At 38.7% G+C, this 13,626-nt stretch overlaps 1 protein-coding gene across 2 annotated transcripts in view; it reads left to right on the top strand.

Annotated features, from left to right (window-relative positions):
• The window catches only part of LOC102229029 (protein kinase C gamma type-like), a 33,862-nt gene extending 21,642 nt beyond the window's left edge, over positions 1 to 12,220 (top strand). For both annotated transcript variants that reach the window (XM_005814455.2, XM_023330754.1), the window contains 8 exons: positions 1,365 to 1,538; positions 2,216 to 2,307; positions 2,766 to 2,828; positions 2,968 to 3,106; positions 5,411 to 5,491; positions 5,634 to 5,741; positions 7,173 to 7,313; positions 7,919 to 12,220. In XM_005814455.2, coding sequence (XP_005814512.1) covers positions 1,365 to 1,538; positions 2,216 to 2,307; positions 2,766 to 2,828; positions 2,968 to 3,106; positions 5,411 to 5,491; positions 5,634 to 5,741; positions 7,173 to 7,313; positions 7,919 to 8,080 — 960 coding nt within the window. In that variant the 3' untranslated portion in view covers positions 8,081 to 12,220. The remainder of the gene's footprint in view (positions 1 to 1,364; positions 1,539 to 2,215; positions 2,308 to 2,765; positions 2,829 to 2,967; positions 3,107 to 5,410; positions 5,492 to 5,633; positions 5,742 to 7,172; positions 7,314 to 7,918) is intronic.
• The last annotated feature ends 1,406 nt before the right edge of the window (positions 12,221 to 13,626 follow it).

Genomic DNA, 13,626 nt, shown 5'->3' on the forward strand with positions numbered 1-13,626 from the left:
TTTATGAAAATACTATCTTCCTCCATTTTATGGGACTCAATTATTTTAATTTTCACAGTCCCAGGCAGCTGGAATAAGGAGCCATGTTTTAGTTTTAGGAGTATTCATGAAGCCTGACCTGTCCTTGACTAATGGTGGCAATGGAAAAAGCCACATTCAGAAGCAGCATAGTACTACTCATAGTCTCTAGGGGAGAAATGCATGGGGCTGTGGCAAAGGCTCCTGTTTTGCTCCAGGTTAGGCTTATTTTCTGCACTAGTTTCAAAAAGCAAATAGCTATTTGCGCTTTCATCAATACTGGTAAATGCATGGATAATACGTCAGTTAAATGTGAGGATGTTGTATCATCAGCTAGGGTTGCTGTTAGCTCAAAGCTACATTAGGAGCAGAGGTGTTTCTACATTTAGTTTCATAATTAGAAATACAATGATACACAGGTTTCCACACACAGCCTCAAAATAGTTTTGTAAATTTCCCCTTCTGTGCCACAAGTGAGATGGAAGAATCCGAGAAGATGCAAGGGATACCACAGGCAGATGAGTAGCAAAAAGTAAATACAAGCAAAAATAGAAAAAGAAATAAACTCAAAGCTCAAAACTCAATGCAAGACACTGTGGAAGTATCAGAGGATCTTCCACGTAGTGAAGAAACCTGGCAGCCTAAACCCTGAAAAGGTTCAGAAACACAAACCATATTGTGCCTCAATATGGGGAGCAAGAAGAAATCTGATAAGGAAAATTACAGGACTAGCTAAAAAAAATCTATATATCTTCCAAGCAAAATAAAACATGCAGTGCATTTTTAAACAATCAAAAAATCAAAGCAAAAATACAAATATTAACATCTTTTTGCAGTAAAACTGTGGCACGCAGAAATAAAGTGCATAAAGTGGAATGCCTCTATTGTAACTGATCCTGAAGATCATTTAATTTTATAGATTTTCATTTTTAGATGATTATTTTACTCCTTCATGCCATAATTTTGCCTCAAAAGCACACTGACAGAACTAGTTTTCTCCCAACTAGAGCACCTTGTCATTCATCACACAATGACCTAAAAATGTGTCATAGCTAGCAGCGAAGTGCTACAATACACGTTTAGTTCTAATTATGGCGGCGAATGATTGACTGAGAATCACCTTTTATCTTAAGATAATGACAAATAAAATAAAAAACAACAAAAAACCAGTGGTAGAGGCCCCTGATGTTTTGAGTGTGTCATGATTATTAAATCAGAAAACGTTTAAGGTAAAATGTATGAACCTTTTTACAATTTAAATTGTCACACTACAGCTTTTGTGCTTTTCTTGGGAGATATGTTGCTTCATCTGACATGGTTTCTCTTCATTCATTGGTCCTGTTCAGGTGCTGCTGGCAGAAGAGCGAGGCAGCGATCATCTGTTTGCAGTGAAAGTCCTTAAAAAGGACGTCCTCTTCCAGGACGAGGACACGGAGAGTGCTCTGGTGGAGAGGAGGGTTCTGGCGCTCCCCTCGCGTCCCCACTTCCTTACATCGCTCTATTGCGCCTTCCAGACCGAGGTGTGTGTGTATGAAACATATTAGCTTTATTAAATTGTCCATAAATAGGCTTGATATTTGGGCTCTAAGGAGTTGTTCCATTGCAGGCTGGCTGCTTTTGCTTTTAATAAATGACAAAATTATGTTGTTCTCTTTAGTGAAGTCATTGTTCTTAAAGCATTGGTTTTAGCTGAGTGCCTTTTATTTTAGAGAATACAACACTTTGCAAAACTATGCCTACCAATGTTCCACATTTTGTTATATTGCAATGACGAGCTTCATTATGTTTTATTGGGTATTTATGTGAATTAGGTAATTCAGTTATTTGCTCTTATTGATGCTACTTGTTTCCTTAAACCTAGGACAAACACACAGATATGAACTCTGTTTATAAAATGATTTCATATGGCTGCTGGTTACACTGGATTTAATATATGGGAGTCAGAGTGAAGGTGGCTTATTAATAGGAACGCTCATCATACATTTAATAATTTTATAAATAAAAATGTTTGAAAACCAACTTTTTCCTTCATACCACATTTATCCACTACTTGTTGTTGGTCTACCACATATTATCTCGAAGAAATACTTTGTCTTCAAAAGTCTATGTTAATAAGGTGACAATGTAGAAAAAATTCTAAGTGTATGAATGGGCTTGCAAGGCTCTGTATTCGCATTGTGTGTGTTTGTTTCTGTAGGATCGTCTATATTATGTTATGGAATATGTCAACGGTGGAGATCTGATGTTTCACATTCAGCAAGTCGGGAAGTTCAAAGAGCCCCATGCAGCGTATGTAGTCCGATAAAGTCTAGCTTTGATCTCCGCCTTCATCTACACAAGTCTCATTACCTTTCTGTCTTTTATCTCTGTATTCACTTACCTCCTCAGTCATCTCTTAGCTTTGTTCATTATACCTGGTGACTCATACAAAAGGCTATCAACTCAAGTAGCAGCCCTCTCCCATTTCCTCTAACTTTCTCCTCACTCTAATCTATTCTTCTCATCAGTTTCCCTCCCTCTGGCTATTCATCCAATCTATAATCTTTGGTCAATCACCTAAAGATAATTCTTACCCTGTTCTCTATTTCCTTTTCTTTTTTTTCAATTAGATTTCTTTCATGCATGTTTGGTTACTCTCCACTTTCATCACCCTCTCAACCTCCCATATGTTACCCAAAAAACCTCGGTCAGTTTTCTGAAAAAGTAGCCAGAGAGCTTTATTCTTACCATCTCCTCTCTCACTCTAGGTTTTATGCAGCAGAGATCGCAGTTGGCCTCTTCTTCCTCCACAGCAAAGGCATCATCTACAGGTAAAGATGTGGCCCGGCTGTCACAGCAGAACACGGATCTGATGCAGATTTATCACGCCTTTTTGTGGCCAATGACCGATGAAGACGCTATCCATCAGGATGATTTATGGCTGTGTAACTTATCTCCCTCTTGTCTCAGAGATCTAAAGCTGGATAATGTGCTGCTTGACAGCGAGGGCCACATAAAGATCGCTGACTTCGGGATGTGCAGGGAGGGCATGTTCGGGGGCGACACCACTCGCACATTCTGTGGTACTCCCGACTACATCGCCCCTGAGGTTCTCTGACTCCCTATTCTCACTATGGTGTCAGATTCACTATTTCACCCCTTTGTGCATGCATGACCTGCTTTACTTCACTGTTAGACACCCACAGCAGCTTCTCTTGTCTGATCTGTCCTCTCTGACCTTGTCAGCATTTTTAAATAATTAACCTCACATTATTCAATTAGCAGCGGGCCTGTGCACTAACACTGTTGAACAGAACAAAAGCCGTGTTGTTCTAGCTTCACCTCAATACTCGTGGTTGTAACTCTAAAATCGTCATTTAAGAGTTGGTAGATTATTTTGCTGTGATTTTTGCCCGTGATTTTTCCACACTTAAAATGACCCTATGGCTAACAGTTTGTTTCTGTCTTTAAAATGTTTCTATTTATATTCAAATGAAATCTTGGTTGCTTGAGTTTGAGTGTTGCAAAATAGTTTAACCCACATATTCCATCAGCATCTTAAGTCAAACAGGTCCTGCAGTCAATAGTCTCCCATTCACTATTCAGAGATTACTAGGGTTACTAGGGTAAATCTTCATTTATTAAATTAATAAAATAATATGCACAATCTGTAATGCAATTTTGCAAGATAGCATGTGGGACTACAGTACTATCCAAAATGTGGGATTAGATCCGGACAACCCAGTGAAAGAGCATAAACTACAAGAAGTCACTTTCTTGATCTCTTGTAGTGATATACAGTAGAAAGAAAATCCACTTTCAAGACAGAGGATTTTTAAAAAATAATTTTAATCAGTGTTTTTCTAGGCTTATGAAAAAAGATAGGACTTTTATCCATTTCATCTGATTCTTTAGGGTTGAGAAACCTGTGTTTTCAGCAGTTTCCAAAACATCTTGGAATTGCCTCACCTTAAAAAGGTTAACGTCACTGTATAGATTTAACATCCTTTCATAGTCTTACAGAGACAGGTTGTAAAGTGAGTGGCTGCATTTTTTTAACAGTCAGCCAACAAATGGCCCGGGTAGAAGTGACGACGAGCAACAAGGGAGGAGATTTCTTCTTAAATGGAGGGCAAAGCATTTGCCAGCGAGAGGACGTGTCACCCTAACTCGGGGACAACTTATCAGAGAAACTTTATGTAGTAAAAAATAAATAAATGTATAAAATAAAACATAACTGGAACTGGAAATAACTGGAAATTACTATTACTACTATTACTACTTGCAGATTAAAGCTGCTGCCACACTCTTTCTTACCATGTTGATATTTTTAAGTTTTTTACATTAGTCCAAATAGAAAACAAGCAGCGCAGCATGTGCATTGCACACATTTAAGCATAAAAAAATATGCAGGTTAATATTTTTTCAAGTAAATGTGACCTGACGGTAATGTTTCTAAATTGTGAAAGTTGGTGTAAACCCATTTTGCAGCTGGATTTGACGGGGGAGTCCAGTGTAATCACTAGTTTAGATGGAGGAAAAAATTCATGACTTTCATAAAATTCTAGAAAGCTTGTCAGTTTTTTGTCAACAATATACTTGTGATACAGTTGAAAACTATTTGCTTTATTCTTATAATTTTGTATTTGTGATGTACTCTGAACAAGGGTTACAAATAGCAAACAAAAATATAATTACATGTGGTACTACACATATAAAACTGCTAAATACTGTACTGTTTTGAAACTGTGAGTCTTAATTTTAAAGAGATTACTAAACCACCTGCACAAGAGTCCAACAAGAACTCCAGTGAAGACCAAAACATTTGGAAATAATGAAAACGTATAGCAAATTTTGCACAACACTCTATTTTTATATTCAAAATAAAATGTTAAAAGAGGTGTGTGTGTGTGTGTGTGCACACCTGTTTGGACTTGTTGTTGAGAGATAGAGAAGAGACAGAGGGAGGACCCGACTGTTCAGCTTGTCTTTGATATGGTAAACCTCGCTGTGGAACCACTACGCATTGACTCTCTTATGTAAACACCTATTGATTCTCTTGCATCTGCCATTTTGGAATGGATACAATATAATTCCCCGGGGGGCTGGGAATTGTTCACTTGTGCCCCTCTTCCACAGGAAAGAGGGATGCTCACACACTCACACTCACGGGGGAAAATGCATAATCAGGCAAACACAAAAATTCAACGTCTTGTCCCATTCATACACTTCCTCTCTTTGCTGCTTTTTATTTTCCTGCGCTGCTTTTTTTCTTTTCAGTGTCTGACAGCTCTCCTCCTCTGGCTATTCCTACTGCGATAATTTTGTTTGCCTTCACTTCATGTTTACTTCTTTGTTTTCTTATCTCCACACGGCTTCTCTTCTAATTGATCTCCACTCCTGTTCCTTTCAGATTGTGGCATATCAGCCGTATAATAAAGCAGTAGACTGGTGGTCTTATGGAGTACTAATGTATGAAATGCTTGCAGGACAGGTAACTCTCAGAATAAGTCTAACTACACTGCAATAATATAAAAGCCTGCAGTGCTTTGTAATCACTTCAAACGCAGGAACCGGCACTGATCTCTGGTGAAATTCTTTCTTTTCTTTTTTTTTTTTACCCTTTTTCCTTCAAGCCGCCGTTTGATGGCATCGACGAAGAGGAGCTGTTTCAGTCCATAATGGAGCAGAGTGTCTCCTACCCCAAAAATCTCTCTCGGGAAGCTGTGGCTATCTGCAAAGGAGTGAGTTCATTTTCCCTCCTGTTGTACTTACAGCCTCCAGACATTGAGAGCAAAATTTATATTAGAAAATTTGATAAATGAGCATTAGGACAGTTTTATTAATCCTACACATTATTTGAAAGTTAGTTTTTTATATTTATTAGAGGCAGGCAGGCTACACTCTGCAAAATTTTATGCAGTCGTCAGAAGTTTTATCTTCTCTGAGGAATAATAATATGAGAAGGATAAACGGCGGGCCTGGACTGAAATTAACAGAACTCAACTAGCTCTGAATACAAATCACTCTAATTAAAAAGGGCCTGGCAGAACTACGCAGCAGTATTTATTCTACTTTAATTTTTTCACATTTTGTTGCATTGCAAATATAATCTTCAATATGCTTGACTGGGATTTATGTTGTAATAGACCAACAAAAAGTACAGCATAATTGGGAACTGAAAAGAAAATGACGATTACCTTAAAGATTGTTACACGAACACATCCTTTCCCTGATGTGTTCATTTGCATTAGTTTAATTTTATGGGTTGTCTTAATGTGGGGTAAGAAGTGTTTCAAGGTCCCAAACTACGTGACAACTTGCCAATGAGTAAAATTATCTGCATTATCAGAGTAAGACTGTTTTTGATCTATTAAAGTTGCTTTATTGCAGTACAGGTTTCTGTTTGCTATGTTTGGCCCAGGAGTTATTTCTCCTGAATATTTTAATAATCCAGCTTCACTTCTTGGTTCTGGATCTGGCAGTAAAACATTGCCGTCAGTGACTGTCATTGAGATCTGTGTACATGTGTCTCTCGGGATGTCCTGTAGTTTTTCTCTGAGCACTGACACAGCTGCTAACACATCCTCAAAATACCTCTGAGGACAGATGAGCTGGATGAGTGTGTAGACTCACTGAGTGCTGACGGCAACGGATACTTCTGCAGAAAACGGTTATGATCTTTTGTGTTTGAGAGTTGCTCCAGCTCAACGTCTTTCCTCTTAAGTTCAGCGATCTTCTACTCCAACTTGTCCTGAAGTTCCTTCCCTCAACTCACTTCGGTTTCCTGATGGGATCTGATTTAATCAGATCCCAACAGAATTTATTTTCTAGATGAGTTGGATCAGCACAGTGAAAACCTCTCCAATAAAACAGATCCTTTCCCTGATGAAGCAGTTTCACATCTTCCTCTTGGTCCTGGATGTTCTACTGAATTTGTTAACACTAGGATCTACTTTTATTTCTCCATCCATTTTGGAGTGATTGTCGGCTGCTGGGGATTGTCCTCTGCATCCTCAGTTGAGAGATTCCCTCTTATCCAACCACAGAACGAAAAAAAAAGATTTACATTTAACTAAACTGAATAGAACTTACTGCTGAAAACACAATATGTTTAGTTACAAGTTTAATTTCAGGAAAGTTTGCAATGTTCTGAAACTTTTGTCTTTCTTCAGCTCCTGACGAAGCACCCTGCCAAGCGTCTGGGTGGAGGAGAGGATGCCGAAAGGGAGATCAAGGAGCATCCGTTCTTCCGTTGGATAGACTGGGACCGTCTGGAACGACTGGAGATACCGCCACCGTTCAAACCCAGAACTGTCAGTTGAAATTTTTATTTGCTTCTGTGTGTTTATTTTGTCGCCACTTCTTCCTTAGTTTCCTTCTCCTTTTTACCTCATTCTTCTCTCTATCTCCCCACTCTCTGACTCTACTTTCTGTCGCTCCTTTCCATCAACTCTTTCATCACCTGAGCGGATTCCCGGTCCCCAGCTCACACACAGAAAGTTCAGAAATAACAGACAGGACCTCTGAACCCAGGGCTGCGTTTTACTCCTCCATATGCAAATGCATGTCATCATTAGCTCGCCGCATGCTAGTCTCCTGCCACATCTCCCAATGGTGAGGCATGGCAGGAGGAAGCTGACTGTGCTCAGGGGTTAGAGGCCAGGCCCATTAGCCAAATGAGATTCATTTCATCCACCAGAATGGCTGTCATGTGGGGTTAAGGAGGTGGGGAAGATATGTGGCCAGCTTTCATCCTAAGACAGCAAGAAATGAAGGTTGTGGGTGAGCAGGAGAGACATGTTGGCAGACTGTTTCAATATATCTTTAGAGGGAGTTGGGGCTTTTTTAAGTGATTAAACGTAGCATTTTTGTGAGGCTGGAGTGATTGATTTCGTGCTTACCTGCCTTTCCTCATCAGGGCGGGAGAAAAGGCGAGAACTTCGACAAATTCTTCACAGCGGCCCCATCCGTTCTCACTCCATCAGATCCAGATGTGCTTGCAGCCATCAACCAGGAGGATTTCCAGGGATTCTCCTTCTTCAACCCAGACTTTGCTCCGTTACCTCTCACAGCTATTTGAAAACTGTCCCCTCTAATTCCCCCTGTTGTTTATCAGATAGTAGTTTTATAGCTGAGAGCCAGAGTATGAAAATTAGCAGCAAATATTTCACCTCTTGTAACAAACTTCTGACGTTTACATTAAAATGCCAAGACAAGTCGATATTCCCTCACTCTCTATGACATGTGCATGTCTTCTTACTGCATGTGTATTAACCATGCCAGTGTTATGGCTTGCCACTTTAGACTTCTTTTTTTTTATAAGATCTGTCCTAACCTGCTGTAAGACTATTGTAGTGTCAGACAGATAAATGAATCTCTTTGCATGCGGATAGTTTTTATAGAGGTAGAAAGAAGATAAAAGTTCTCAGTTTTCTGAACAGGCAATTTACCAGTAACATATTTATTCGTACAGCTATTCGGAAAATAATATGCAAAAGAAATCTTCTTTTCATTATCTTCTTTTCATAAATTACATTTCCTTAAGGGTCTATTTAGCTCAAATGCATTCCCATCATAGATGCCCTCCACAGCACCTAACTGTGAATTTTGAAATCTAGATCTAAACTGATAGACTAGATATCTAAAACTGACTCAGACTATAAAGCTATCTAAATGGTTAGACATGTTTCTCTTTCCCAATTTGATTACATAATCATAAAAAGACTCACTGGGGCTTTTTAGCCTGCCTCAACCTCTCAGTTTAATGTCATGACCTCAGCTGATTCATGAAGGTGCATAAATGATGCAGCGGACGCAGTGTGACAGTAACTGTAGGCAACGATGCTGCCCTCAAACTGCTGGACTTTGGGTTGCATTAGTTTAAATTAAACACCATGTTTGCATTAAAGCTGGTCCTTGCAAAAGCATTAATACTCCATAAACTTTTTATTTTCACATTTTTATATGTTACAACCACAAACTTTATTTGATTTCATTTGGATTTAAGAGCGACCAACACCAGTGGTGTTAAGAACTGGGAAGAAAATGATGCACGGTTTTCAAAAAGGTTTGGTACGTATTCACCTCTCTCCTGTTGACACTTTGCAGAACCTCATTTTGATGCGATTACATTACATGTTTCTGCCAGCTTTACACAACTAGAGACAGAAATTTTGAGCAATTCTTCTTTCCAAATAACTCAAGCACAATTGATTGGATGTGAAAACAATTTTTGAAGGTTTTCCATGAATCTGGACTGTGACTGTACCATTCCAACATGTGTTGTACCATGTGTTGATCTAAACTAATGTAGCTCTTGTTGTTTAGGAACATTATCACATTCTTTTCTGACTTGTGACAGATTCTCCAGAACTCTCCTGTATTTAGCACCATTATTCTTCTTCTTGTTAACTCTGGTCAGCTCCTGCAGACAAAAAGCATGCCCACACAATGATGCGGCCACCACCATGCTTCTCGCCCATATGGAGGTCAAAAAGTTCAAGTTTGGTGTTATCTGACAACTTACAATTTCTATTTACAAAGAAAATCTAAAATCCCTTTTTCTTCCACTTTACAATTTATTTGATTGTGTTGGTCAATCAAATAAAATACAATGAAGTTGTTGTGTGTAATGGGACAAGTTGTGAGAAGGTTTAAGGGATGTATTTTTGTGCGGCACCTTGATTAGAACCTTTGATTGTTTTACTGGACATTAAGAAAACATTACCTTTTGCGTTGTCTTATCCAAACAAGTTTGTTGGCTTGTTAAAGTACAGAAACTTGTGTTTTTATCTGTGTACACTGGAAAGCTTTTTGCTGTGTAATGACATACAGCACACAGCATCGATTGGGAGTAATTAGGAGGGAGGCTCAATGGGACTGTTCAATACGTGGAAAAAATAATAATACAAGCAGTGCGTTTATTTAAACCTGCCTGATCGGAACAGGTGGCTGCAACGTCTCCAAAATAGTCCCACAAATGAGTTTTATTTCTTTAATAGAACTTATGGGTTCATAACCACTTTCTGAGTGTTTCAATACAGTAGAGACAAGAGAAATACATAATAATCAGCAGCCTATTATGGCTAGTTTATGTATTTGTCTGTTGCGTTAACTTCTTTTGTTTTCATGTGCTGGAAAAAATAACTTCATAAATAAACCAACTGAGAAAGTCAGTGACGCGTCTCATTCTGTTATCGTGTGAAGTTGCGGAGAAATGCCTCCCGCTTCGTGTTCTCCACACGCCTCCCTGTCACTCCCTCACTTTCACACATACTCACACTCAAAACAGAACAAAACACAACAAAAAAGGGCAATCTCCAGCGTGTTAACGCTCTCTGTCACACACACGCATGCTGGGAGAGAAGATGCTGACCGCTCTGTTTGCTGTGGGACCGGAGTTGTCGAAGAAGCAACCCCCCACACACCTCCACACACCTCCCCCTGCGTCTCACTTTCCCTCCTTTCTCCTCTGAGGCAGCCTCTCACTCTCTCCTCCTCCTCCCCCGCAGCTGCTCCGCCCACTCCCCCGTCTCTTCAGCCCCTCCAGCACCAAGCAGAGACTAATATCCCTGTAGAGATCCCAAGTTATAACAAGTTGACCTTCACATTAAAATCTCATCAACTTCCTATCTCCCTCCGTACTTCCCCCTCTTTTTCACTGCACGTCCTTCATGGCTCTTTTGTACTTTTCTGACGGTTTGGCACATCTACTCCTTTGCTGCACATTTTAAAATTATGCTCTGTTTGCTATACATTCAGAATTTATTGGCGCAAGCAGATTTTTTACACACCCTGTTGTTGACTGTAAGGTTTTTCCTATCTTAAAATCAATAATTTTCTTTAAAATATTCTGCTGTCAGATCTCTATTATTTTGAAGACATAAGCATCTGGAACAATTTTATTTGTTTTTTATGCCATTTTGAAAAAATATGTTTTTATAAGTAATTTGAACATGGCTTTTTAGCTTATAAATGCTTAGGTTTTGTGAAGACATTTATTCTCAAATGTTGCTTAAAATATCATGCAAAAAGTATATGTTCCATTTGAATCTATTTGTGTTTTTGTCACATAACAACCACAAACAAAGACAGTTTACATTTGCAAAGTGGAAGAAAAGTAATACATAACATTTTGTTTTTCTAAAACCCTGAAACGTTAATGTAAATTTATAGTCAGTCATTTACTCCTACTGTGGCTGTAAGTCTTTCAGGCATGTCTGCACCCACTTTTACATCTACACACATACAAATATTTTTCCAATTCTTCTCTGAAAATGGCTGAGGCTAAGTTAGAATAGACAGAGAGCACCAGTGAACACTTTCAAGTCATGTCACATACTCCTAATTGGATTAGGACCAAAGGAAAACTAACAGATAAATATGCTTTGATCGAAGCCAAAACACTGCAGTGCTCTACTGGCATTAAATTGCACACAGGTAAAGTCTGTTTAATAGGTGACTTCTGAAGGGGTTTGATTATTTTGGGCCATCAGATAAAAGTGGGCTAAATGCAAATGTGAGCCTATTATTTGTAAAATATTTTTGTAATCAAATGCAATGTTCTTTGCATTTCACAATTATTGACTACTTTATGATGTTTCATGACATAAAATCCCCCCCAAAGTGTAAGGTTGTGACGATAAAAGGTTTGAAAAAGCCCAATAAAGAATTCATGTTTTTGTCCATCAGGTAATGTCCCTCTAGTCTTGTCGCTGTTTATTTGATCTGGAAGCAGAAATTTAACAACTACATAAATTTTTAGATGAAAACTTGACTGTTGTTGGCGCTTAACTATCTCCATGAAATCAAACCCTGACCTCTTACCAGAGGGACACGCATTCATGCCCCATCACTGTCAGTCGCAGTGAAATTATATTGTCCCTCTTCTTCAGCACTGCCTCCTCCTTCCTTTGTTTCTATCTGTCCTTAATCTCTCCTCCTCTCTTCCTTTCTTACTCTCCAAGTCTCTCTCTATCATGCCCTCAGGTCAGAGTGTGCTGTAGACTATTGATATCGTTGCTAAATATATAGGATTTCTCCACCAGTCGGGTTATAAATAGAATAAAGGGACACGGCTCACAGGGGACGAAGAAGGAGGAGGGGGGCAGAAAGAGTGAAGGATGTTGGTCCTATAGAGTCACATATTCATCTGCATCCACAGTCTGCAGCTGAATAAAAGGGACTCATAACTGGAAATAAAAATGAATATTCATACCATGACCTTTGTTTGCTGCTTATATTTGTTGATTAAACCTTTGACGTTGTTTGACTCACACTCAGCGGTTTGATGTTTAATATTTATTACCACTTTTCAAGTAAGGGTCATTTTTGTGTTTGCATAATCTTGATTAATCCAGGAATTGCATGACAGGGGCAGAGCATCTCCTTTAGCAAAAGCATCCCACCCAAGCAGTACGGTAATCAGCAATGTATACACTAATTAAATAAAATTACAGTAATATTACATGTAAATAAACTCTCACACTTTCAATGAATATAAGGCCTTTAATTTATAAGATATTAAAAAGAACAAAGCCCTGCACAATCACATAATGAGACACTTGTGCAAAAGTTTCACTAGCAGAGAAACAGGATATTAAAGAACAGCATCAGGTCAAATAAAATTTATAAGGAATAACATTCCTTATAAATGTTTCTGCCCTCATTATAAATATTAAGTTTATCCTGAAAGTTGTTTTGTTAGTAATTGAAAATATGAGTGAGTTTGACAGGGGGCAAAATCTGATGGCTATAGACGACTGGGTCAGAGCATCAGAACTGCATCTCTTGTGGGTTATTTTTAGCCTGTAGTGGTCAGGAGACAGACAGGGTCATGGGTGACCAAGGCTCATTGATGGACGTAGAAACAGAAGCAACTCTAGCTCAAAATTCTGAGTAAATTCATTCTGGCTGTGTTAATAAGGTGTTCGAATAGACACAAAGCCAAAGACACAACAACTTTAGGGAAAGGGTGCTGATGCTGATGATAATCTATAATAAATATAATAAAAGGTGCAGGCTGAATGGCTAGTGAAACTTTTCTGTTATTACATATTCTCCCTGGGTTTTCTCAGGGTAATCCAGCTTTATACTGTACATGCTTGCCACCCCAAACTACCTCAAGATGTGAATGAGTGTACAGGGTTGTTTCTCCAGGGTGACGCAATTCATACAGGCACCAACTCCTCACTGTAAAGCTTAAGAAGTGAAGAACATCTTACTGGCTCAAGGAAGATAAAAAAATGAAAGAAAACATGAGCAGAAAAAATGTAGCAAATGTTTGAAGGTTGGCTTCTGCAGATTAATGACCCTGAACTGTTACAATATACAAGCTGGAGGCTCTTAAATAAAGAGTTTTACCACAGAATCGGCTGCCAAACCTCACCTTCTCAGTAATAGCAAAAAAATATATTTGAGTGTGAAAATGTGCATTTCCAGTTGTTGGCCCTGTGTGTCTCTGTTTTGCCTTTTGAAGCAACCTGTCCTGGGTAAACCCTACTGACCACTGGAGAGAGCTTTGTCCTTGCTGCAGTCAGTTTTTATTTTTAATAAGTTGCAGTTGTAATATTTATCCACATGTTTATGCCGTTTTTAAAAAAAGATTATTTATATATGCATAGCCTT

Source organism: Xiphophorus maculatus, chromosome 3, assembly GCF_002775205.1.
Source record: "Xiphophorus maculatus strain JP 163 A chromosome 3, X_maculatus-5.0-male, whole genome shotgun sequence".
Classification (NCBI taxonomy): domain Eukaryota; kingdom Metazoa; phylum Chordata; class Actinopteri; order Cyprinodontiformes; family Poeciliidae; genus Xiphophorus; species Xiphophorus maculatus.